Genomic DNA, 27,705 nt, shown 5'->3' with positions numbered 1-27,705 from the left:
TGGGCCTTCACCAATAATGCCACGGCGGGCCAGCATACAAAAACTTGGTGCTACCGAAGCTTCTACACAAGGCGGAGTCTCCTAGGTTTCGAGTTAAAGAAGTTAATTATGTCATCATGACATAATCCGAACTGTCAATGAGTTGTCTTTGAAAAAACAAAAGTGTCAAGCTGTTAAGGCGTCCAGTCAGCATGGATGATCTCAAGCGCGTTTGGAACCTGTTTGTTGCGGAAAAAAGTCTCTCAATGCCGCAGGACGTAGAAGGCAGTGTTATGATGGTCCTTAAAACACTGTTCGTGTGCGGAAAAATGTCAGCTGGGCAGCTGTCTAGTACCGTAGCCTACTTGCATCAATGTAAGAAAGTTTTCCCGATCCATTCTCCGTCTGATGTGTTGAATGAATACAGCATGTTCAGCATCTGCGATCTCATTGCCATACAGGCACACGGACCATTTAGAATGATTTTTTTCGCCAAATGTGGAAGATCCAGGTGTTCTCATTAATCCATAGGGCAGGGGTTCCCAACCTGGGGGCCATGGCCCACTAGTGGGCCATGAACCTTTTTCAAGAGGGCCATGGAAAAATTTGAAAAATAATAATTTTTTTTATTTATCATCTGTAAGTCCACTCCAACACTACATAACAAAAGAAATCAATTAAAATTTAATAAAAATACTACTGTAGTACATTTTGCCCAAATCTTCATGAAATAGTTTTTACCGGTTACTGTATAAACAAGTTTTTTAATTAAAATGACGTTTCTTAATTTTTTCGAAAGGTTGAAAAAAAGTAGGGGGGGCATTGATTTTTCAAATTTTTAAAGGGGGCCACGGTGTGAAAAAGGTTGGGAACCCCAGCCATAGGGGAAGGTGACCATAGCTGTGCAATTTTTAACATTTTAATCAAAAACTGAAGCATGAGTAAAGTTAGCAAACAAACGTTATGATGTGGTTATAGTACAAGCATTTACCAACAAAAAACACTACAAAAAATCAAGTTGTGTAGATAAACTGATAGGTGCTTTTGACGTTTTAAAACGGTGACTAAAATTGCACAACTATGGTCATGGGTGTCCAACTGTCCATAGTTGTGCACTCTGATTCCTTAATTGTGCAACGGCTTTGTGTATTAACCAGGGTTGCATTCCTGGGGGGGCTCGGGGGGGCTGAGCCCCCCGAAATACGAAAAGGCTTGATGTAGGGGGGCTCAGGGGGGGCTCGTTCAAGCTTCCATTTTTCAGCTTTTCTGGCTGAACAACAACTTCTCGACTGAACAAGTAACACTTTAACAGCTTTCTCACAACAGAACTGCAAAAAAACACGAACATAAGTTGATAGCAATCGCCAATTATCACTTTTGTCAGAAACTCTCCAGACTGGGAATATCAACTTCGTAGTAGCTAATCGTCATGTCAAATGGACTGTTAATTCTCTACTTCAAATAAAAAAAGCTATTCAAGAAGGAAAGTATTCGTTTGATGAAGTTGTTAACTTGAGTCCCGGAAGTACAAAAAACTACTCCTTTAAAGGCACAACATTGGACCAGTTATAACCTCACGTAGAGACTACCCTTCTTTTGATCGTAATCGGATTATTCAAGCTTTGGTTGAGAACATTGGAAGCAGGATGATGGACACCAACAATGAAAATTCTGTGAAGAGCTTGGAAATTATTGTACCAGAGTTATAGCCTGCTGCAGTCGAAGTTCCATAGCAAGGAGGGGAGCAGAGATTACGAAAAATAGAGGAGAGATTTCATGTCATCACTCCGATTTTCGATTGTATGTTGACAATCCTTGTTATTAACCAGATACGATAAAGTTGCTCAAGAACGTATAGTACTAAACATGATTGCTATAAGTTCTGCTGAAGCCGAACGTGGATTTTCACAAATGAACTTGGTCATCACACCGCTACGATCACGGCTGACCATGTCACTTGTTTCAGCATTGTTGTTCATCAGCATCAATGGATCACCTCTTCATTTATGGAATGGCACTGCGGCAACTCAGAAGTGTTGCAGACTCATCGGTCGGCTGTGGATATTCAAGTTAAGCATTCTAAGCTGGCCACATTGAATGAACTCAGATCTCTGCAAAAACTGTTTGCTGGCTAAAATCAAGGACTGTCGTGGTGCTTATAACTTAGCCCATAAAACCAAAAACCTGGCAGACAGGCTATTTGTTTTGTGTAATCTCGTTTGCACCAACTTGGAATATGCTTTTGCTGTACGGTAATTGGAGTTTTTTAAACTGTTCGTTAATAACTAAATGAGATTTTAGTGTAACTGTCACATTGGCAGCTTATTGGTTCTTATATAGCAAATCTGCAACCACAAGCGCTCATTTCAAGAATGGCATTTCCTTACTTTCCTATTGCAGTCAATGTTTTTGCAAGTGTGCTTAGGATTGGCTCATACTCATAAGTTTACAATTGAGTTAAGAGATTGGAATTAGCTCATGCAAATCGAGTTTCAAGTGTAGGTCAACGCAGTAAAAAAAGCAAAGGAGATTGCCGTGTAGCAACCAAGCCAAATTTCAAACTTATAATTTTATATCGGATTCAACCACGTTTTCACGGTTTGTTGCTTCTACCTTTTTCTGTACTTTAAGCTACTGTATGTTTTAGCATGGGTTGTTTTTCGACATGATGTTCAGAAGTAAAAACAAACTAAACAGTGTTTCCTTTTAAAAAAGGTAAACATTGCTGGCTAACCTACACCGATTACTTATACATACTTTGTCTATAACAACACAGCTAAGTGTTAGAGCCCCCCCAAAAAAATTTTTAGGAATGTACCCCTGGTATTAACTTTAATATTGCAGTAGAACGGAGTGCAGGCAATGGAAGCTCTATGAAGCCCAAGCTCCACAAATAAGCTCACTTTCTTAGAGAACCAACACCTATTCAAAATGACAACTTATATCTAATATCTCAAAAACCAGGGAACAATGCAACAAACTAACATTTACAGCAACAGCTCGCAAACAGTACGCACGAGAAATCTGTTACCTATTAGAAATTAGCACATTACTTAGAGGCATCACATGAGGGATGTCATGCTTGATCAACCATGCATGAAATGGCACATGCACAACTATGGAACCTGCACATTGCACAACTATGGTCACCTTCCCCTACGTGTCGTCAGGAACGTGCAGTCAGGGGAGGCAGGTGAGGCAGTGCCTCACCTGCCAACATCTGACAAACCAAAAGTTATATCAAAGAAATGGTTATCACAGAATAAATATTATTTGTTAAAAAGTAGTAAATATGACATGTTTTTAGGTGCTTTAATTTGTGTGAATTGCTGTAGCCGTGCCCCCTTTCCCGCAAATTTTACGTTTCTACACCCAAACTGTGCTTTAATTTTTTCTGTTTCTGTGGCGATATTCATATCGAGCGTTCACGTGGTCAAAATCGTTGAAATACGCGAGGAGAGGCAAAGCCAAGCTGTGCTTCACTTCAGATCAGAAAACTTCCATACATTGCATTATGCGTGCCTTTTTCTTTCGCAAAGTCGCCCAGAAATCATCATGAACGATTTAGCTATGATTTGAGGCACGTCTCAAATGTGACGTCACAGCTATGAAACCTTTTTCGTCAAGCTGGAATGCCCGCATAGCACGTGGTATGTGACTTCTTGCAGTGTAAAGGATTGTCTCTTATAAAATTTAACTAAAATGGAGGAAGATTTAGTATCAAATCTGAGAGAATTTTAAAAACTAAACTTTCAATCCAAAGTTGAAGTCATAAATAAAGGAAGACCTGTACCAAATTTATACGTTTTGCGTCAGACGATTGAACAAAAAAACTAACTTGCAACTTTTAAAGAGATTGGTACTCAAAAAAGAAATGGCTGTGTGGCTATGCCTTATGAATAATAATAATCGCCTTTTCTGCTTTCCCTGTCTCTTGTTTTCAATATCTAGTGATAATGTTTGGACTAAAGAAGGGTCTCTTCTCTACAACAAAGTCACAGATGTTTTAGTCCAAAAGAATAGGTGCATGGATTTTATTTTTAATAAATGTGAAAGCATGCTGCTAATTTTTTTAACTAGTATGATACCGTTTTTGTTGTTGTTAAAAAATTTTATTGTAAAAGTGACTTGAAAAAATTAGTGCCTCACCATCCAAGAACCTCACCGCACGTCACTGCGTGTCGTCCATAGAGCCGCAGTTTAACTCTGTTATCTGCCTGTCAAGAATACAGTTCCACAGCGCCCTTAAATCCTCATTGCTCTTGACAGCCGACGTTTTTCCTAACGTTGTGGTGACAACAGACTTGTGAAACTTCGAAAGCAGCTTGCGTTCACGAGAAGCAACCACGCACGTCCCAGTTAGTTATCTCATGTTTTACCATCAGTTCTTCTGTAAGTTTGAGCACGTCACCAAAGTCACCCTTCGAATCCTCGCGGAAAGTTGCATATTATGTAGCTTTCATTGTTTCAATTAGTGATATACAGTCTGTCACTCAAAGTGTTGAGCTCTGCAGGCCCTTGGTGGCAAAATCGCTGTTTTCAAACAGTTTGTAAGAAGTCACAAGCATGAAAACGAACTTTTGGGTTTGCATCTGCTGCAGGAGCTGTTCTGCTTCTATTTTCGTTTGTCTACTGGTTTCGGAAAAGCCAGCCAGAGCCTCTAGTAATACATCAAGCAACAGCAATATCTTATGCACTGACCCTGATTTTGAACTTCACCTGGTGTCACATGACCGCTCCAGCTCCATAGTCTGACAGTTGAGATGTATAATGTTCTGCCTTTACTCACTAGTACACTTTGCTTGCTTACAGTTTCTTTTTAATAATTGTAAAATCCGTTTACATGTGCGAAGTAACATAAATACACAACGGTTCATGCAATATCAATGTGAGAATAGAAATGAAAGGGACTCATGAATACTACAATCCTCCCCAAGTTGTAGATTTGGATTAAGGGGTATGCTTTATATATAACGAGTGCGATAAATTATAGTTGTCACAAATTTTCAGTCTGATGATAACAAAACATTGTTTACTCGAATTACAGTTTTACACAGAACAAGAATTAATCAAACATACTTGTCATCAATCTATACAAAGGTCATTTGTGACTGGTTTGAAGAATGAAGAGTTTCTTGTGACCACATGAGATCCTTTTTTTGCAGTGATTATCGAACCATTTATGTTGGTCACTTTGTAAGGACGCAATCCATCAGGGAGTGATAGTTTACTTTCTTTTTTAACTTTTAACAAAACCAAGTCACCAATTGAAATATCACAACTTTTAGCATGTGTACGTTTGTCTGCATATTTTTTCACTTTACATTTTGCACGAGTGTCTTTCTCTCTCAACGATTGGTCATTTACAGTAGTGAGAGCTTGAGGAATAGTAATATTAGCTTTCCTCCCAAACAAGAGTTCGGCGGGACTTGTTCTGGTCGTGCAGTGTGGCGTAGCTCGATAATTTCTCAAAAAGTTATTCAAGTCAGATTGCCATGAATTGTGTTGAACATTTGAAATGCGAACAGATTTGTTAAGTGTTTTCATGAAGCGTTCAGCTTCGCTGTTGCTTTTCGGCCACAACGGAGTTATCTTTCGATGTTTGAAACCTAAACGTTGGGCAAATTGCTTAAAATCGTAACTATTGAATGGCGGGCCATTATCTGATTTAAGCACAAGTGGAATTCCAAACATTGAGAACATTTTGTCAACTACCGGTATCACAGATGAAGCTTTGGTAGAATTGACAATTTCTACAACAGGAAATCGCGAGTACTCATCGACAATTAGCCTACTAGCAAGTATTTACCAGTGTTATACGGTCCAGAAAAATCAATACACAGTTCAGTCCATGGTGCGTTAGGCAATGGTGACATTTTTAATGGTTCAACAGTGTTTTTAACGGTTGCAGCTTGGCAATAAATGCAATTTTTAACAGCGTTTTCAACAGTTTTATCAATGCCAGGAAACCAAACTTTTTCTCGAATCAAAGCTTTTGTTTTCACGATGCCTTGATGTCCTTGGTGTGCAAGAGTGACGGCTTGTTTTTCTAACACACGCGGCATAACGATTTTGTTCTGTTTAAGAATTAAATCAGAGTTTGTTAATGTCAGCTTGTTCCTGATAGCAGTGCTGTGTTAAACCCTTTGTGGGCCCCGGGGCCAGAATAATTTTGGGCCCTCTATCGTCAAGCAGACCTATAGTGTTGTGTAGGCTATTCTTTCACTGCACTTATGTGGGAATGTGGTAAACAACACAAGTGTAAGTAAACGCAAATTCAGGTCTATCATTTCTTAGCTACACCTTTGCTCGGATTGAAAGCTAAAAGTGTTAACAATTTCTAATAAAAAAAATTCTGCCAATGGAGTACGGTATGTTCACAACGCGATAATACCACCATACCACGCGTAATTTTGACTGTTTGAACTTTGCCGTGCGGTACCACGCAGATGAAATCTGAGGATGAAACCAAAACTGTAGAAATTATTAATTTTCATTCAGATTTGGTCATCTGGTAACATTATTGTTTTTCACCATTTTTATGGTTTATCTGGCAACTCTACTTGTTCTGTGAACCAAGGTGTAAAAACATAGTGATTGTAATTTGTAAACAAAACAATGTAAATAAAGGGTTTTGAGGATTAGGTGTTCAATTATTTTTATTCAACATTATTTCATTCCAAGGCAAAGCTTTCATTATTTTATGCAGGCATTCAAGTTAATTAAAGCTTGTAGGAATGGTAGCCTAGGTTAGTGGTAAGAATAAACAGGTCACTTGTGATAAGAATGATTTGATTAAATCTTTATCCTCGGACTTGGAAAACTTCTTGAAGAGCTTGACCCTGGCAGTTTCGCATACTTGTAGAGGCTTTGAATCACTGACGCAGGCCCGGTCACCGAGATTGACAGAGTGAAGTGTCCGATTAACATGTGATATGCCAGAAGGTATTTGAAGATAAGAGCAATTTCATGTGCTAATATTCAGAAAAAAGTAAATACAGAAGAACGTTTTCTGCTAGAAGTACCCAGCATTCGATAAAAGGAAACTCAGATCAGCTATCAAAGGTGGATAATAAGTGCTGCAAGTTACTCAATTGCCTAAATAGGCCCTAAATTTTTTCCAAAATTTGCTTTCATTTAATAGATTCCCTTGCATTTGATGTGCCCTTGCGCAAGTGCATTCTTATTTTTTGTGGTACAGGGACAGTGTGACATTTTGAGATGTTTTGCGTTGCAGTGTACGGGAAGACATTGCTGTGCGGCAGCAGACAGGTTTTTCCTGCTCGTGCCATCACTAGTCAAGGATATTTATAATTACGGTATTGTATATAAATGTTGAAAATGAAATGATACAGTAATTAAACTATCAGAAATGCTATTTTGGCTACACCAAACAATTTTTTAAGACAAAAAACTTTTATTGATGAGAATAAATTGAATGGCCTATGTGGATTCACAAAGGGCCCAACTCCATTTTTTTCATTTCACTTTTGTGCATTCCGATTTATTTCAATGAAAAGAAATTTAATGTGTGAATTCAAAAGGGCCCTCCAGTTTTCTTTCATTACACTATTTGTGCTTTCCAATTTCTTTCAATATCTTCTAAATGATATCATATGCTTCTTACCAGTATGTTTAAGAATATAATCATTATCGACGTTTCAACACAAAAGTAAATGACCAAAATAATTAAAACGATTGTGAAAAAACACTTTGTGGCAATTGGGCCCTTCTTGAATTCACATATTCAATTGCATCCCACCTGTTATATGTTAAATACATTTCTGCAGATCATGTTACTAACGTTATTATATCGCATTTTAACTTTCTGTTAATATAGTAATGGTGTTTTTAGAGATGTTGCAGTGTAGTAAGGGCCCAAATTTGAGATGTTTTAGTTTAATAAGACCTAAATCATCTTTTTAATGGATAAGTACACGCAGTGAACTTTAGCAGCTCAAAAAAACTTTACTGAAACGCAAAAGTCTAATATTTGTGGGCCCCCTGAGATGGTGGGCCCGGGGGCCGGGCCCCCCTTGGCCCTCCCCTTAACACAGCACTGCCTGATAGGAATGTATGGCTTGATGTCTTGATCTGGGTTCTGCATAGCAGATTTCCATGCGTTGCTTTTGATGATGTTGATGATTTTCTGCATTGTGTCGTCACCTTTGACAGCATTTGTGACATCATCAATTGTCATTGCTAGTGGAATTGCTGATTGAGAAATAAAGTTCACATATTGTTCAGTCGCATCACACAATGAAGTGCAATGTGTGCTTCCCACGGGATGTCGAGACATGTAGTCAGCAGGGTTGTCTTTTCCCGGTTTATACGTCACAACGAAATTGTAGGGTTGCAATCTTAAATTCCAACGCTCAATTCTTGCTGGAGGCTTGGATGATGCATTTCTGAATATGAGTTCTAATGGCTTGTGATCTGTAATCAAATTGAAGGGTTTTTGCATGCCATATAGATACAGATGAAAATGTTCACAGCCCCAAACAATTGCTAGTGCTTCTCTTTCAGTTTGAGAATATCTTTGTTCGACAGGGGTGAGAACTTTACTTGCGTATGCAACAATCCGTGCCGGTTCGTTAACATTGCTTCGTTGAGTGAGAATGGCCCCAAGTCCTACGGGACTGGCATCTACAATAAGCTCTGTTTCTTTGTTCAGGTCAAAGTATGTTAAGACTTCATTCCCTGTCAGGCTGTCTTTGAGAGCTTGTATTGCGTCATCATGCACAGCAGTCCATTTCCACTCTGTGTTCTGATGTGTTAACTCTCGCAACGGTTGAGTGATTGTTGAAAAGTTTCTGATTGTTCTTGCACAATAGTTTGCTAATCCCAGTAGACTTCGCACTTCACCGACTGATTTTGGCGTTGCAGCATTCTTTATAGCATTTATTTTTGTGTCTTGTGCAGAAATGCCTTTGTCAGAGAATGTGTATCCATAAAATTCCAATTTTGTTTTGTTAAATTCACATTTTCTTTTGTTCAGAGTGAGATTCTTTTCTCGCAATCGTTGCAATAAAGCATCAAGATTCATTGTTGTGGTCTGCTTCAGTCTTTCCATAGACAATGATGTCATCGCTAATGTTGAGTGTACCGGGTAGGCCATCGAGTGCTTGCTGAATGGTTTTTTGAAAAAGTTCGGCTGCTGAACTCACACCAAAGTTTAAACGTTTGTAGCGATATAACCCATTATGAGTTGAGAATGTTGTTATGTATCTGCTGTCATCATCCAACTCAATTTGGTGATATCCTTTGTTCAGATCTAGCTTTGAAAACATTTTGACCCCATTTAGTGCATGAATAAGGTCATCCACAGTTGGACAGATGTGTCTTTCACGATGTATAGCCTTGTTTGGCATTCTCATGTCCACACAGATTCTTACTTCTTCTGGGTTGTTTGGTTTTGGTGGTGTGACAATGGGGGATACCCAAGGTGTTGGACCATTGACTTTTTCAATTATATCATGGTCTTCCAAGTATTTCAGTTCTGTGTTGACTTTTTTCCGAATGTGAAATGGTATTCGCCTGTGTGGGATAGCTGTAGGTATCACTGATTTGTCAATGTGGAGTTTGGCTTTGAAGTCTTTGAGTTTGCCTATGCCTTGAAAACGGTCAGCATACTTGTTAATGATGCTAGAATTTGTACCAGTGACAGTTTGATTGATTATGTGTAACAGGTTTAGATTAACAGCACTGTTGTAGCTCAACAAACAGCCATGTGTTCCTTCCACTACATAAAATGTGGCATAAGTTGATTTATTTTTTGTCTTTATGTCAGCATGACATTTGCCAAGTAGTTTCATTGGCTTGCAAGAACCATATGTAAAAATTTTAACATTGGTTTTGAAAAGTTTGCATTGTATTTTGTTGAAGTTTTCTTCATCAATGAGATTAGCTGATGATCCAGAATCAAGCAAAAATTTGATGTTTTTTCCATTGATGTTTAGATTTGCAGTAGGATTCTTTTCTGAATTTATTCTACATACATAAGCAATTTCTTCATTAGAATCTGATGTGTCACTACTGCTTTGCTGTTCAGATGTAGCTCTAACACTTCTTTGATATTGTTTTTGCTTAGTTAAACAGCATTTTTCAAAATGATTTGGTTTTCCACAATTTCTGCAAGTCTTTCCAAATGCAGGGCATGACTGTTTTCCTTTAGCATGAGGATAACTGCCACTGCAAAAATAGCACTTGGGCCATTCCGTGTCAATTCACACAGTCAAGAAAATCAACCTCTTCGATTTTCTTTAAATTTTACACATCCTTTTGCTATCCTATATAATGAACAACTGCAAAATTTGAGTAAAATTTATTGAGAAACACGAGAGTTATGAAGCATTTAGTTTGGGGGGGTCTGCCGAGGGGGCACATTTTTTTAATTTTTGGCCATGTTTGAGGCCCTATTACTGCTAAACTAAATTAGGTAAGAACCCAAATTTTTTACATGTGATAATACTTCTGCCAAATATTGAAAAAACAACATCGTTCACATTGTCACTCTAAAAGGTCAAAGGTTAAAGACATCCAAAGTTGGTCGTTTCCAGCTCTCGGCTAAAATTTTCCAAAATTTTAAAACCTTGCCAAGACCCTATTTTTGATTGGTTTTGGCTGAAATTTAGTAGAAGTATTGTTTATAGGATTTTCTATGAACTGAGAAAATTTCAGTATAAAATATTAAAGGGGTTGGGAGATATTTAATGTGAAACATGGGTCGAAATGAAAAAAAGCAAAAAGTGGGGTCCTTTTAATACCCTGGTTACCCATGACCCCAGTGAAAATTTGCACTGAAATTTTTTTCACATATTCACTAAGATATGACAAGTCTACCATGCAAAATTGATCCATGGTTCTCAATGTTTTCTTATAGAAAGTATTCGTCAAAGTTTGGACAAAAACGCTAAAAATTAGAAATGAAAAATTCAAGGGGAGTAGGGGTGATCATTATTTTTTCTTGTTATTGGCTATATAAAGTGTTCTTGATGACAGTAGCAATATTATGTGCTTGACAAATGACAATTGCAGACCTATGGATAATTTTTGCAAGACGTTTTATGCAAAAAGTTTATAAGACATTATTGTCTTTATGTGTTTTAGCTACACTGTCCGATATTGTTTTGTTCGATCGTTTGGTATTAAATTTTTTTTAATTGCATGAAGAAGAAGTATATAGCATCAGAATGCCAAGTTAATGCAAGCCGTAGTACCTAATAAGCTGACATACACAGCAACCGAAATTTTGTTCACAAATTCACTAAGACGTGACAAGTCTACCATGCAAAAATTGATCCATGGTTCTCAGTGTTTTCTAACAGAAAGTATGTGTCAAAGTTTAGAGAAAAACGTTAAAAGTTACAAATGAAAAATTAAAAAAAAAATGTAACAATATTGAACTATATACACTAGAAAACATTTGAAGTGTATTTTTGATTGTGTTTCTAGCAATTGTTCACAAAGCAATTGTTATACATTTGACAACTGTAATGTACCATGTGGACGTGGTCCTCATTGTCAGTGGACAAAATGGAAAATTTTGTCATAATCTTCATTGCTCAGTTTGTACTGTTGTCCAGAAGAACCATGGATACTCGGCACAGCAATTGAACAAACAATGTCATGAAATGGAATCCAGCATGGTTATTGATGTCTGAGCCAGTTTAAACATTTGTTGCTTTTGTTAAGTATCATAAACAGAACATTGAAGTCTTGCTTTTCATAGCCTTTTTCACTAATAATGCCAATGTACCAATCAGAATCATATCTGCAAGCTACACATTGGCCTATACTTGCATCATCTTCTTGGAGTTGTGATTGACCTCGTGCCACATCCACAAGGGTATGTGAAATATCATTTGACAGTCGACGCATTTTCAAAGACTGAAATGATTGTGGAGTAAAACTATGATGTGATGTCGTGCCTGTTATTGTTTTACACAATGCATATTCGATTCAAAGTTTGTGTTGAGGTCTTGAATTTCAGTTGAAGAAACCCAAATATATTCAAACCCAGAAATGTGATCTTGCTCCCATTGGAGAAGATCTTGTGGTGTGAGAATTTGGTTGTTGGTTGCTACGTGAAGACTTGCACGACTGCACGTGCAGCTTATCTTTTGGTGGTTTCACCAACTCCATCACATGGACTTTTGCCAAGAGATGTAACAAAGAAATGCCACTCAGCATCAATTTCAAAATTTGATGAAATCAATTCCAAAATCAGATGGCAAAGATTGATAAAATTTTTACGGTTTTTGTATTGTGAAGCAGCACCATCCCTGAAATAGAGTATTTTTTTCACATTACCAAGTGATTTGATAATTGGAATTATTTGGTTAATGAATGCATGCACTGTGCTTGTTGAATGTTCCAAGTGATCTGATATTGCAACCAAACTTTTTAATGTTAAAGCTCCATCTTTTTTGTAGTATATTACAAAAGGGTGAAGGGTTGCCTGAGTTTTGTCCCAATGGAACCCTTGCATGGCATCTTGGACAATAAATGAGTAATTCTCAGCAAAATCAAGCAGTACTACGACTTCATCATCAGCTTAATTTTGTTTTAAGTAACTTGATTGTGATTTGCTAATGAAGTAATGGGTCTTCAAAGCTGTATTTGGTACATTACAACTCAGCTCTACGGAGTTGAGTATCTGCTTTGTTTCTACTTTTTATGTTTGATTGTAATATTGACCATCTTGAGTTGAGCCTGATGCAAATAAATAAATAAAAATAAATAAAAGCAAGAAAGGTGTCACACAATGATTCGATAAAGTCATCCAGGCCTTTTAGCTGCTCAGTTAATTGTCGTTCTATCAGTATGAGCCCATTGCTTGTCTGTTATAGTATCATCAAGATCATATTCGTTGCTGAATGTATCAATTAAGTAGCTCTTCAAACATTCTCTGCAAGAGCAATTATTGCACAAACTCATCATGCATTCTTTGTTAGAATTATGGAACACACAAACTTTCCAAATAGTCTGTGTATGTCAGCTTACCAGGTACTACAGCTTGCATTAACATGGCATTTTGATGTTATATACTTCTTCTTCATGCAATTAAAAAAAAATTTAATACCAAAAGATCGAACAAAACAATATCGGACAGTGTAACCAAAACACACATATAAAGATAATATTGTCTTAAACTTTATGCGTAAAACGTCTTGCAAAAATTATTTATAGGTCTACATTGTCATTTGTCAAGCACATAATATTGCTACTGTCATCAAGAACACTTTATATAGCCAATAACAAGAAAAAATAATGATCACCCCTACTCCCCTTGAATTTTTCATTTCTAATTTTTAGCGTTTTTGTCCAAACTTTGACGAATACTTTCTATAAGAAAACATTGAGAACCATGGATCAATTTTGCATGGTAGACTTGTCATATCTTAGTGAATATGTGAAAAAAATTTCAGTGCAAATTTTCACTGGGGTCATGGGTAACCAGGGTATTAAAAGGACCCCACTTTTTGCTTTTTTTCATTTCGACCCATGTTTCACATTAAATACCTCCCAACCCCTTTAATATTTTATACTGATATTTTCTCAGTTCATAGAAAACCCTATAAACAACACTTCTACTAAATTCCAGCCAAAACCAATCAAAAATAGGGTCTTGGTAAGGTTTTAAAATTTTGGAAAATTTTAGCCGAGAGCTGGAAACGACCAACTTTGGATGTCTATAACCTTTGACCTTTCAGAGTGACAATGTGAACGATGTTGTTTCTTCAATATTTGGCAGAAGTATTATCACATGTAAAAAATTTGGGTTCTTACCTAATTTAGTTTAGCAGTAATAGGGCCTCTGTTATAGTCGTCATCTACGTTGAATATATGTAACTCGTGACCAGCGTCACTACATAATCACCGTTCAGCGTTTTCTGGTACAGACGTTGGAATTGATTACCACCGCACTGCGCGTGTAATCAATTGAGCGTTCTGTACCACGTTCCTTAGTTGATTGTTTTGCGTTTCTTTCTTACTATATATTGCGTTGATTTTATGCACTGAATCAGTAAGTCGACTGGTAGCGTGGCCGAGCGGTCTAAGGCGCTGGTTTAAGGCACCAGTCATTTCGATGACGTGGGTTCGAATCCCACCGCTGCCAATTTCATATTCTTGACTACCAGCTCAGTGGCCGAGTGGTTTCGCCTTCGGCTCTGGTGCTGGTAGATCTGAGATCGATTCCAGGTCGGGTCAAACCGAAGACTTTAAAAACGGTACCGATTGTGTTCTATCCTGCATAGCGCAGTGAGAATGAGTCGGGTAATAATGTGATAACATCGTAAACCTGATATAAATTAAAAATGAGCCCTGTCGCTAAAAGACCTTAGCTGTTGTAGAGCGACAATAAATAAAACCATAACATTATTATTATTAGTAAGTAACAAGAGGTAAATGGTTTTCTCACTTGGTTGGCTATCGCTACAATTATTATTGTTTATTTTATATTAAACGTCTGGAAATACAACAGACATTTAACTGGCGTCGCCGGCAGGATCTTTACAGAATTTCTACAAGATTTTAGAAACATGGAGAAACTGATCGAAGTCCTGCAACAACAAATTGCCAACCAAGAACGCCAGACGAAGGAGCAAATTGCCAGACAAGAAGAACGTCACCGAGAACAAGAACAACGTCACCAAGAACAAGAACAACGTCACCAAGATCAGACGAAACTACTCATGGAGCAACTACGAGAAATGCGAGCCCAAACTTCAAGACCACAACCAACAACAATACAACAGCAGGTATCTTTACCTAAGTTCGTAACGTTCGATGCCACCACTGAACTGTGGGCAGACTATTGGAAGAGGTTTAACACCTTTGTAGCAGCACATTCAGTCGCACAAGACAAAATGCCGCAGGTTTTTCTCACCAATCAATCACCTACAATCTACAAAATGTTAACAAATTTGGCTGCGCAGGAAACAAACCCAAAAGAAGTCAACGATCTCACCATGACGGAAATTACAAATTACATGGCTCAACAATTCGACCCAAAACGCTTCATCGTGAGGGAGCGATTCCGTTTCTGGAGCGAAATGAAGCGCAAGCCCGGTGAAACAGCTCAAGAACTAGCCATCCGCATACGCCAGGCAGCTGCCACCTGTGACTTCTCGTCCATTTCAAATCCATTGGACGAAGCTTTACGTACTCGTTTTATTTGTTCAATAGGTAACGAGGCGGTGCTTAAGGCGTTATTCAAAATCAGAGCTGATGAACTTACTTTCAAACGTGCGATGGAGGTTGCATCAGAAACCGAAGAGGCAGCCAAGGTGGCCAAAGAAACTGTTTACGGCACTCCACCAGTACCAGTTGCGAAAGTAAGGACCATCAGTAAACCTCCAAAAACTAGGCAACTTACAGGTACTTTCTTTTCTTCTAAAAATAAAGAATGCTATCGCTGTGGTAATTCCAACCACAACGCCAATGACTGTAGGTTTAAGAAAGCCACTTGCCATTTCTGCAATATTACGGGACACTTACAGAGTGTTTGTCGAAAGAAAGCTAGACAGTTCAAACCTTCTAAGGTAAATTGTATCGAGGAAATTAACATGCTTTCTAGTTCTTGCAGAAAACCTCGAAATTCAAAGTTGGAAGTACCGATCTCCATTAATTCGGTAACCACACACTTAGAACTGGACACTGCTACAAATGGAAATTTCCTTTCCAACGACGTCTGGACTCCTCGGGTAGGCGCACCTCAATTGCAAGCACCAGTGTCGCAGTTCCAATCTGCTACCAAGCATCTAGTACCAATCACGGGTTCTTTCACGGCCCAGGTAACTTGTCCTTCTACGGGAAGGTCAGATAATATTTCTTTTGTAGTCACGACAGTCAAAGGACTAAACTTGCTAGGTCGTGATGCAATCTCGTCTTTAGGAATTTCTATCGATAAATTCCTTCTGTCTAACTGTTCTACTTTACAGAGCATCCAGTCATACGACAAGCCTGATAAGAGTCTGGAGAAAGCATGCTCCCTCTTATGTGACGAGTTCAAAGATGTTTTTAAGCCTGAACTCGGGTGCTTACGAGATTATGAACTAGACATAGATTTTAAGTCTGATGCTAAACCTGTTTTTCTCAAACCTAGGCCTGTACCTTTCGCGCTAAAGGAGGACTTAGCGCAAGCCTATGATTCGGGAATTGCACGTGGTGTATGGACACCAGTTCAGTTTTGCGATTGGGGCACACCGGTTGTTCCAGTCCGTAAGCCTTCAAACACTTCAGAAGCGAAGGCCAAGTTACGCATATGTGGCGATTATTCAGTCACGGTGAACCCTTCCCTGGAGACCCATCGTCACCCGTTACCCTTACCAGAAGACTTAATGCAAAAGTTGGGTGGTGGGTATGGTTTCAGCAAGATAGACTTGGCTGATGCCTACAATCAGATTCGACTTGGTCCTGACAGTCGAAAACGACTCGCATTAAGCACTCACCGTGGCGTACTTTTACAAAATGTTTTACCTTTTGGCATATCTTCTGCTCCAGGTTATTTTCAGAAGATCATGGACGACCTTACAGCCGACCTTCCAGGGGTTGCAGTCTACCTAGACGACATTCTTGTCAGTGGCACTACTGCTGAGGAGCATCTCCAGAATCTTAGACGGCTCCTCGATCGACTTCACTCAAAAGGCCTGAGGTGTAGGAAAGACAAGTGTAAGTTTGCACAACCTCAGGTAGAGTATCTCGGACACATTTTGTCCAGGCAGGGCATCTCCAAAGGTCCCAAGGTAAACGCCGTACTGGAGATGTCTGCCCCCACTGACGTATCTTCTCTTCGTTCATTTTTAGGTTCCTTACAATTTTATTCGAAGTTTCTACCGTTGAACGCTTCTACTGTAGCAGAACCACTATACCATCTCACGAAAAAGGACATTCCTTGGAGATGGGGAAAACAAGAGGAAAACTCTTTTGCTCAGCTGAAGCATCATCTATCTACTGATGAGGTTCTTACACATTTCAATGCGTCACTTCCGGTAGGTATCGCATGTGATGCTTCTAGTGTGGGCATCGGTGCTACTTTGTTTCACCGTTACCCAGATGGCACAGAACGGCCTATAGCAAACGTTTCAAAAGTATTAACAGCCTCTCAGAGAAACTATAGTCAAATTCAGAAAGAGGCTTTGTCGATAATTTTTGCGCTAAAGAAATTCCATCAATATCTTTTTGGTAGATCATTCATTTTGGTCACAGATCATAAACCATTGCTTAGTCTTTTTGGCCCGACCAAATCGACACCTTCTTTGGCAGCAAATCGTTTGGCTCGTTGGGCACTCTTTTTGTCGCAATTTACATACACTATTGAGTACAGGAAGACAAAGGATCATCAAAACGCTGATGCTTTGAGTCGCTTACCAGCAAGAGGGGATAAAGTCTTCGATGAAGAGGAAAGTGCGGATGACATTGATATCGTCTGCGCTATCGATGCTTTGGATTTGCAGGTCCAGACCCCAAATGCTGCATCACTACGTAAAGAATCTTCTAAAGATCCTATCATTTCCACGGTAATGCGTTTCATTCATGAAGGATGGCCGGCCAAGTCTTCTCCACAAGACCCGGTCGAACCGTTTCGTAAGTACGCAGACTCTCTTTCTACTTGTTACGGATGTCTACTTTACGGTTCCAGAGTGGTCATCCCTTCCAAACTTCGTCCTTCCGTCCTTCAGTTGCTTCATGAAGGACATTTCGGCATTGAGAGAATGAAGCAGTTGGCAAGGACGTCCGTCTACTGGCCAAACATCGATCGAGACATCGCGGAACTTTGTCACAAGTGCAGTACCTGTGGCGAATATCAACCGCAATCTAAAACTCAGGTCCAATCATGGACGGTTCCAGAAGCACCGTGGAGTCGCTTACACATAGATCATGCGGTAGAATTCATGGGTTACCATTGGTTACTCAGCATTGATGCTTTTTCTAAATACCCTTGTATTCATGCTACTACTTCCTTATCTTCAACAGCTACTATCAATCTGCTAGAAGATAGTTACCGATAATGCTACTACTTTTAAATCCACAGAATTTCAAACTTTCTGTAAGGAGAGGGGTATGGTACACATCACGGGTGCACCTTACCATCCGGAAACCAATGGAGCGGCGGAGCGCCTCGTACGTACGTTCAAGCAAGCACTTCGCAAATCTTCCCTACCCCCGAAGCAGGCCATCTTGGAATTCCTACAGCAATATCGACGCACGCCCACTCCGAGTGGCTACTCTCCAAGCCAATTACTCAACAATCGTCAGATTCGAACCAAGATCGACACGCTTCTCCCTACACCGTCTCAAGTGGTACCCCGACGAAACCCTCACAACACCGACGCCTCCGAAGGTACCAAACGACATTTCAAACCGGGAGATCCCTGTTACGCGCTATCATTCACTCCACGACGGAGCCAGGATCCTCGTTGGGTTCCAGCCGAGGTGATCAAGCGACAGGGTAGCCGAATCTTCCTGGTACGTCTGCTGCCACATGGTCCGACGTGGAGGCGCCATATGGACCAACTGCAACCTCGCTATGCATCATCGGAGGACCAGGAGCCGGGAGATACTCCTGCACCAACAATCGACTCTTCCGCTGTCTCCACCTCAGCCCGAACGAATTCGGACGACACACCGACTGTACCGGAATTCGGGCCACACAACCCACGAAGGTCGAGCCGTCGCCGCAGACCTCCGGCTCGTTTCGGACTTTGAGTTTTATTGTTAATTCGGTGTCTTGTTCATTTTTTATGTTTGTGTATAAAAATTATCGGGGAGGTGTTATAGTCGTCATCTACGTTGAATATATGTAACTCGTGACCAGCGTCACTACATAATCACCGTTCAGCGTTTTCTGGTACAGACGTTGGAATTGATTACCACCGCACTGCGCGTGTAATCAATTGAGCGTTCTGTACCACGTTCCTTAGTTGATTGTTTTGCGTTTCTTTCTTACTATATATTGCGTTGATTTTATGCACTGAATCAGTAAGTAACAAGAGGTAAATGGTTTTCTCACTTGGTTGGCTATCGCTACAATTATTATTGTTTATTTTATATTAAACGTCTGGAAATACAACAGCCTCAAACATGGCCAAAAATAAAAAAAATTTGCCCCCTCGGCAGACCCCCCCAAACTAAATGCTTTATAACTCTCGTGTTTCTCAATAAATTTCACTCAAATTTTGCAGTTGTTCATTATATAGGATAGCTAAAGGGTGTGTAAAATTTAAAAAAAATCGAAGAGGTTGATTTTCTTGACTGTGTGAATTGACACGGAATCGCCCACTTTGCTGATGCTTGTTGACTGTCTGAGTTGTGTTGGCCTAGTAGGTTTTGGCTTGAATGAATGCTGTTTATTTGTAGAAAGTTTGTGCATTTTGTTGATCGATTGTGATTGACTGTGAGCCTGTTGTTCAAGATGTTCTGTTTGCTGTCTTGAGGTTTCAAGGGTTTTTCCTATTTCAAGCAAATTTGTTAGATTCAGATTTTATGAGCTCTGGTACGCAGTTTTTTGTCAGAAGTTTTGCTGATGATTTGCCTTTTAATTTCTTTGTCAATTTCGCCACCAAAATCACAAGTTTGAGCCTTTTTTCTAAGTCGGGCGTAAAACTGATTGATGGTTTCATCTGGCAGTTGTGCCATTTCACGAAATTGCAGCACTTCATAGTCAATGTTTATCTGAGGCTTGAAGTAGTTGCTGATGGCTTGTTTGGCAGCCTCATAATCATTTTCATTACCAGTGTTAGGCAAAGTTATAAAAATGTCGAACAACCATTCACCTGCATAGTGCAGTAGAGATGCTCGTTTGATTTTATCTTCTTTAATTTTATTGACAATAAAGAAGTTTTCTAAGCGACAAACCCACTTGTTCCACCGTTGTCCAGTTGATGAAGGATCACCCTCTTCAAAAGATGGAAATGCTTGCGAAAGACCAGTCATCTTGCTGTCTTACGTTGATGTGTTTAGCCTACGTGGTTTCTGAAACTCTACTCGTCGCCAGTTATAATGTTCTGCCTTTACTCACTAGTACGCTTTGCTTGCTTACAGTTTCTTTTTAATAATTGTAAAATCCGTTTACATGTGCGAAGTAACATAAATACACAACGGTTCATGCAATATCAATTTGTTTTTTTTGTTTTATTATCTTTATCCTGCATTGCGGGAAAGCGGACTTGAGCGCTATGCATCGGTGTACGCCTTCCGACGTACACCTGACCCACGCTGCAGCCGACGGCAATGTCTGTTTCCGGTTGTCTACTCTACTTATGACCTAAATTTGGTAGGGGAGACTCGGGTAAGTTGGCCCAGCAAAATGAAAATTTGAATTTGTGAGCTGATAACAAAACATATGTTAAAGCGAATGCTATTGAAGAGTAGAGAATTCATCACTCTAAAAGTGGACATATTCTTGCATCAAACAAACATTCTTAGGTATATAATTTTTCAAGTTTTCCGAAAAAAATAAAATGGACCATCTTGCCTTCATGTGCGGGTAATTTGGCCCACCATGGAAGGTAAGTTGGCCACGTGGGAAACATGTCCATCTACGGTATATTAAACAGTGGAAAAGTTCTCTTTCTCCCCAATTTGATTTTCTTTCTAATTATTTCTTGGTTTTATAGAGGCATACATACCGTACATAAATTATTCTATGTATGCATTCATGTATGGTTTATAATAAAATCTACTATTAGGCTATAATGCTGTATTTTACCTCAGTAAACTTTTTTTACATGAGTAGCCTACACCAAATAAGCTTTCGAAAATAACAAAGGTTGTATCAAACATCATGTAGTTGGAACGGCATGCCTTTATTCCTAACGATCTGGTCACCTTAACGATACTGATAGGTGGGACCTTGTTTGCAATAGGCTACAAACCCCATTTTTGCATGGGTACCAATATCGGAACATTTTTTAATGTATCTCCGAAACGAGGTACGTTTTAGACCGTCGCTTGAGAAGTGGTTGATACACATTTCCGCGATTGGTTTTCTTGATTAGGCTACTTAGCCTACTATTATTACCATATGGGTTAGGAATAATTTGTGGCATAAAAACGATGTTAGGAAGTGTATTATTGTTATTGATCGCTTAATGCTGATGTAAAGCCGCGATTTACTTACTTTGGATACTTGATGATAGGCTACTTCAATCTTGCAAAAATAAGTCATCGTATTAATTAGTCAATTATTATCATTCTATGTAATACCTCATGAAGGCAAGTTGGCCATGGTGGCCAACGTACCCACCCACGAAATGGGCCAACTTCCCTGCATGGCAACCACATTGCAAAAACTAAAATTTATGTCAAACTATCGAGCTTCTAACAACGGTTTCACAGTCAAAGTGAGCCTTAATAACCACTCTAGCGCTGCACTCACTAAATAATAACCTTTCTTATATAGTAAGAAAAAAATCACTCGACATCTAAAAAATTCTAAAATCCAAAAATTTCAAAAATCATAATTTTTCATACAAAAATCGTGCTCACATGTTTATACTGCTTGCTAGAGCCTCCCAACCTGGTGATAAGATAGTTTCAACAGCACTTTCTCAGTATGCGTACGATACGTAACAATAACTATTTTAGTTAAAAAATTATTTAGAGTGGGCCAACTTGCCTACTGGGCCAACTTACCTGAGTCTCCCCTACTACCCATTACTCGAAATCGATCACTGGGTAGAGGCAATTATCGTAAAGTTTCTTGCCCAGAGAAACAACAGCAAGTGCGGGTGGCTGGAGTCGAACATGCAGGCTCTCGACTGCGAGTCCAACGCGCTAACCACTCGGCCACTGCTGCCGACAACTTGAGAATATGAGAATATAAATGAAAGGGACTCATGAATACTACAAGATGCATTTCATTTTGTATCTCCATCAAGTGAGAGTGCCGGTGGGCCCGGTAAAAAAGCTATGTGTTTGATTTAGCACGATGCGAGTTGCAGTGTACATAGATGGTTTTTGGAAATGTTTCTTTCAAAATAACCTGAATTCCTCCCGTGTGCCCTGACAGGCTGACATGACCAATGCTCCATCGAAACAGAACCCGATACAGAGAGCAGGATCCAAGTCTAGTGGTTGAAGCACCTCCAGAATTTTCTCTGATAGGCTATTCCTTTTGCGGACAATTAAGTCTGCGGTCGCAACAAAGCCCACTGCCCGCTCTTTGATGACACCTCCGTGAAGGAATCGCACACACACGGCAACCAGCTCACGCATAGCTAAGTCTTTATACTCATTAATATGTTTTTTTTTTACATGAAACTGATTTTGGGTGGGCCCACTGTCAATCTGGGTGGGCCTGTACCAATCAGGCCCACCCGGTAGATCCGCCCCTGCTATGTAGTATGTATACAACATGTATAGTGTAGCCTACACAGTCAGACTGAGTCAGTATCATGAATAGGCCTAGTATCCTGGAGTTTTTTTGTCAGTTTCAGATGATTGTGAAGACGTTACTGACAAGGAGAAAAAAGAGATAACCTAGCCAATAGTGTTAAGTTAGCGGCTTAGCGCATCTAGGATAACTAAACTAAACACAAAAATAAATTAATTGTTAATGGATGGATAATTCGTTGAAACTGGACATCTACCACCTGTACATTTTCGCTGTTAGGGATAGGTTAGGAGTCCGGGTAAGAAAGATGAGAGTGGTAATTGGTAAATGATGTCCAGGACTCCAGGTGGTAAATGTCCCAGAACCGACTAACTGACAAGCAGTTTTTGGCTGGACAGTGAACAAAAGAAGTAAATCATGTTATTGTAAAATATGGGCTGCTTTTGTGCAGCCTACTATTCTAATAAAACAACATTGCTTCGACATACCGGTGCTACTGAATAAAATCGAGATTAAAATAGCTTTAACTGAGATTATAATAACTTTAAAATTGTATTTGCACCTTTTTTAACTTAAATAACATCAAAAATAACCTCGCCTTTGAAGGAAATTTTGAAAGATTTCTGATTGAGAAAAAAGGGATTTTTCAGGACAAAAAAGGAAATTGAAGAGGATTTATCAATTGTCAGAAGTGGAAGCACTGATTGACATTTCAAATCAACTTTTATCAAACGCATGAGTCATATTAATAGTGGCTAAATGGTAGTAATTACCACTAATTAGGCTACTTTGTACAGTAGCCTACCAGTTCAAAAAAAGGTCTCTATAATATACTTGTATACAATGTAGGCCTATAGTAGGCTAGGTCAACTGAAATTCCAAAGTGATCGTGATCTTATTGACTCAAGATCAAGATGACACAAAAAAAAGTGATCTTAGATCAAGATCACCAAAATAAAAGTGATCTTAAAGATCAAGATCACTTGTGATCTTCAAGATCACGCCCATCTCTGGCTACCACAAATTGAAAAATCCCACGCTGCATTAGGCTACTTATATTATATAAATGGTAGCCTATTCCTCTTAATTTTCTACTTTGAACGGCATGTGTCATTCTCATTTTAACAGCACATCAATAAAAGTTTGTAGGCTACACAGTACACAACCTTTATATTCATAACATTGTCAGTGAAGGGGGGCCCGAAAATAAATTGGTACCGAGCCCGAATAATCCTGTCAACGGCTCTGTTTGTGGTTGCTGTGTTAATTCCAAAATGCGTCCAAACACCACTGCTATTCTGGCAGAATAATTCTGTGCGATCAGGGATGCCAGCGACAAATTTCCAATAAACTTAGATTGTGTGCTAAAAAGAACCCAGATGAAGCAAAAAAACCCAGGTCCAGAAAATATGTAGTAAAGCGGTTAAAAAAACCTGCGTGTGCTTTTAGCACCATTTTAAATCATTACACAGAAGCCTCAGAAAGCTACAAATAGTAACACATATATATAATTATACAATATACATTCTTATGTTGGTATGGTAGGCTATAGTTAATATATATGGAATATAACTATATACAAAAACAAGAGGTTGGTAGGCCTATATGGGCTCACAGCAAAGATTTTGGTTCAAAATTGCCTTTTTGGTAAAGCGTCTATAGCTAGCAAGGTTCCGTGTGTGTTTAACCAAAATTACTAAAACTGACTAGATGTATGAGTGTATGTATAGTTTCAGTTTAATTTTTTGTTTATAGGCTAGCCATTAAAGTTAGTTTTAACTTTTGAACTAAACTTTTTGCTGTGTGAGTTGTAGACTGCGGCTGAGGAGAATCATCATGCCTGCTCAGTGCTTACAGTTTGGTGTACAACTACGGTAACTTGGTTTTTAGCAATAAATCCTGCTTAGCCTTTTTCGTTTGAACATAATGTTGAAAAAAATAACTCAAGTTCACAATAAATAAATGTTCAGTAACACAAATAGTTGTACTACTTCAATTTTTAGTCATCCACATTTTCATAAAGTTGGATCATTTCTTTAGCATCCTGTACCTCACTGACTGCAATAGCTGATGCAAAAACATTACCTTATCATTTTTGTGTTGCAGTGTGGACCATATATCGAGGATCCCAGTGCCTTAATACCGTGCAAGCTCTGTACAAAGTTAAAAACCATAACACCTAGATTTATCTAAATTTGAAAAAGAAAAACTTAAAACCCAGATGAGGTCAAAAAAACCCAGATCTAGGTGGAAAAACCAAGCTCTGGCATCCTTGTGTGCGATCCGCCTTAGAAAAAACAATCCGCAAAAAAACATGAAAAAACGAGCGGTAAATGATAGGATGACATCAGCAGCAACATGCGTATCCTAATGAAAGCACTTGTTGGCAGGCTATATTTATTTTTATGCCCCTTGAAAGTCAAGATGTCATTTTTATTTTTTTTTTGTAAAAAAACGAAGATGTTAAACAAAGTTTTTTTAAAAACGTAATTTGAAAACTAAAAAACAAGTCACATGGTCAGCACAAAACTTACACAAGCCGTGATAACATTATTTAACTTATAAAATAAACTGTTAAACTTTTTTCTGTCAAATTATTTTCAATTGCAATATATTTATAAATTTGTGAAGTGTAGCCTACGCAATAATCAATGGTCGCAAATAGGCACATCGACCCTAGCATAGCTTACGTTTGTTTTACCTTCTCATTTTAAATTAATTTCTTTGTGAGGAATAACATTTTGACTACCAAAAATTAGATTTGAACAACCTTAGCCTACTTAGTAGCCTACTGCCTAGTAGCCTACATTGAATCACTATCATCAAAGTAACCTTAGCAGACTGTTGCACCCTTTGTGGGATCGTCAGAAGGTGCTTAATGCTAAATCAAATCAATTGATTGAGTTTCGCTATTTTTAGCAAAACGAGCGTTGGTTGAAACAAGTAACCTCTCTACCCAAACTGTATCTGATTACACTAGCCTAATCTACTGTGTTATTATGATGTAATGGTAAAACACTGAGGATTTTTTTATTTAGACTGAGAATATTATGAATAAACTACGACCTATGAATTTCTGAATTTTTGTTTTGTCAGCGTATTTAACAGGGAGTCGAACCGAACCCGAACCGGATTTTTGTAAACCGGTTTTGGTGCGATTTTGTCTGAACCTTAACCGGAACTGAACCGAAAATTTGAGTTAGCTTAAACCCTAACCGAACCCGAACCGGTTGAAAAAAGCGGTTCACTCCAGCATTACGTCATTGTTCGCATTGTGGTAAGTGAAGTTGTACGTAGCATGTTGTTATCTTGGAGGCCACATTGTACGGATGAATTATAGCCTATTCCGTAACACACGATCTCCTATCATCGATGCTTTGGAGAGGAATTTTGAGGTAAACAACTTCTGTTCTGTGACTTCATAGACAATATAGTTTGATTGTAACTTGTGCAACAAACAACAAAGGCAAGTTAATTGAGCAAAGCAGTGTTGAGATCAGTGTTGCCAACCTTGCGGTTTTCACGCCCAATTGGGCTAGTTAGTAGTTGGGCAATAGTAGGCCTAGGCCTAATTTTATCGGACCCGACCCGGAACTTATAAAACCGGTTTTAAGTTTCTTCGAACCTGAACCGGAACTGAACCTAATTTTGAAACAATCTTTGAACCAGAACCGGACCCGAACCGGAAAAATCAAACGGTTCGACTCCCTGGTATTTAACCGCGTAGTGGACTTAAAGAGCAATTAACGCCAATTGGATTTTTAAAGCAAAACTGCAAAGAAATTATTTCCATCCAACAACCGTATTTCAGTGAAGTATTTCGGATCGCTTTGTTATCCTGCTTCTATACGGTGTCCGACTGTCCGTAGATCAGGGGTACCCAACTTTTTCTCAGGCTGGCCAGATGTGATGATGCGGAAATGCACGCGGGCCAACAGCCTCTGACATTTTGTTTTGCGTAAAAAAAATGTGAATATATAGTGATATGGTGTTATTTAATGTCACTTTCTTACAATAAAGCAATATGCAGGTTGAAGTATTTTGTTATATATGCTGCATACCACGAGATGTGATAATTTAATTAGGCTCTATAAGTTATCTGTTTTTCCACCAGAAATTAGCACATCCAGAAACTTTGTAAAACACGGCTGTGTTAATGTGAACGATGAAACTGACGTCATGATTTCTATACCTCACAGTACTACAGTAGATCTGGTCTGGTTCGAGGTTTATGGTGACTAAGCGTAAAACACCATGTAGTCGTTCAGCTTTATCTCAAGCGCTTGTTCAAGTTCATGAAAGTAAACGTTTGCTCACATAAATATGTTCAGCCTAACAAGATCTAGGGGAAGGGAAGGTAATTTGATACACTTTTAACATTTTTGCCTGTTAACTGAAAATTACCTGACACAAACTATTGATTTTAGGCTGAAATGAAAGTCTGATCCCTTACACACTTTTTAAAAACATTTTCACTTTTTTATCTTAGTTACTTTTTTTTAAATTGAAATTTTAAAAACGTCACTCAAATGTATCAAATTACCTTCCACGGAAGGTAAATTGATACACCCGGAAGGTAATTTGATACAGTAAAACTAATACAGAAATCCCCTTTGACAGCAAAGCAATAAATGGAAATTTAATATGTGGTTGGCGTGCTTGGGTGCAAAGATGACTGTTGAGGCCTATGTGTGCGGCGAAGCTTCTGCAGCGGGATGGTCATGGGAAGGATCATTGGCTGGAGTTCTTATTCAAGGGGGCGCTTTGCACTTTTCTCATTTTTTGCCAACAGATAGCGTGTAGGCCTACGAAAGCCTATATAATAGTTGTTTCCCAAAGTAGCAGGTCTTGTTAATAAAGAATAACTTATTTAAATCAAGTAGATCAATGTCAACATTTATTAGTCACAAAAAAGAATTCAGTATACTGTATCAATTTACCTTCTCCACGTGTATCAATTTACCTTTTTCAAAAAAAGTTATAAAATGCGGATTTTTGTATGCTTGGATGCACATTGCAGAAAAAACGTGACATGCCCTTGAAGCCTTATCAATGAACTGTCAAATGAGTTTGGTTTTATCTTTCAGGAACTTTTCTTTAATTTTCCAGACGAAAATAACCATGAGTTAAAAATTTTACGAAAATACTCAAAAAACACACTTTCACAATTTTATGCCATAAAAGCACGAGTTAGCTGCATGGTGCAATTTTTGTAGGCATTATTTTCACAGATCTTCCACCTAATGACAATATTTTTGACTAATATTTTTTGTACATTTCTGTAGGGGGGGTGTATCAAATTACCTTCCGTATCAAATTACCTTCCCTTCCCCTACATCGTTTTTGCAAACTTTTGCATTTCTGGACATCTGTTTTTACCCAGC

The 27,705-nt window shown here is 38.8% G+C and overlaps 1 protein-coding gene and 1 non-coding gene across 2 annotated transcripts; both read left to right on the top strand.

Moving 5' to 3' along the window:
- The first annotated feature begins 14,019 nt into the window (after nt 1-14,019).
- On the top strand, nt 14,020-14,101 carry Trnal-aag (transfer RNA leucine (anticodon AAG)). The gene has a single exon. It is a non-coding gene; the product is annotated as a tRNA-Leu (tRNA).
- A 572-nt stretch (nt 14,102-14,673) lies between these two features.
- LOC145780674 (uncharacterized) lies at nt 14,674-19,068 on the top strand. Its single transcript, XM_082592294.1, has 4 exons — nt 14,674-14,744; nt 14,922-15,486; nt 17,251-17,571; nt 18,020-19,068. Exons 1-4 carry the CDS (start codon nt 14,679-14,681, stop codon nt 18,691-18,693), a joined length of 1,626 nt encoding a protein of 541 aa, XP_082448420.1. The 5' UTR covers nt 14,674-14,678; the 3' UTR covers nt 18,694-19,068.
- Nucleotides 19,069-27,705: the final 8,637 nt, after the last annotated feature.

This window comes from Aplidium turbinatum, chromosome 12 (assembly GCF_918807975.1).
Source record: "Aplidium turbinatum chromosome 12, kaAplTurb1.1, whole genome shotgun sequence".
NCBI lineage: Eukaryota > Metazoa > Chordata > Ascidiacea > Aplousobranchia > Polyclinidae > Aplidium > Aplidium turbinatum.
The sequence above is the reverse complement of the archived record's forward strand: the minus strand, read 5'-3'. Positions and strand labels throughout refer to the sequence as shown.

Bases quoted from the DNA above. Each gene is read 5' to 3' on its own strand.
- LOC145780674 (XM_082592294.1), top strand. From the start codon at position 14,679: ATGGAGCAACTACGAGAAATGCGAGCCCAAACTTCAAGACCACAACCA. The intron at 14,745-14,921 runs GTATCTTTACCT...TTGGCTGCGCAG, and splicing joins CAACAACAATACAACAGCAG to GAAACAAACCCAAAAGAAGT. The intron at 17,572-18,019 runs GTAAGTACGCAG...TTAAATCCACAG, and splicing joins AGACCCGGTCGAACCGTTTC to AATTTCAAACTTTCTGTAAG.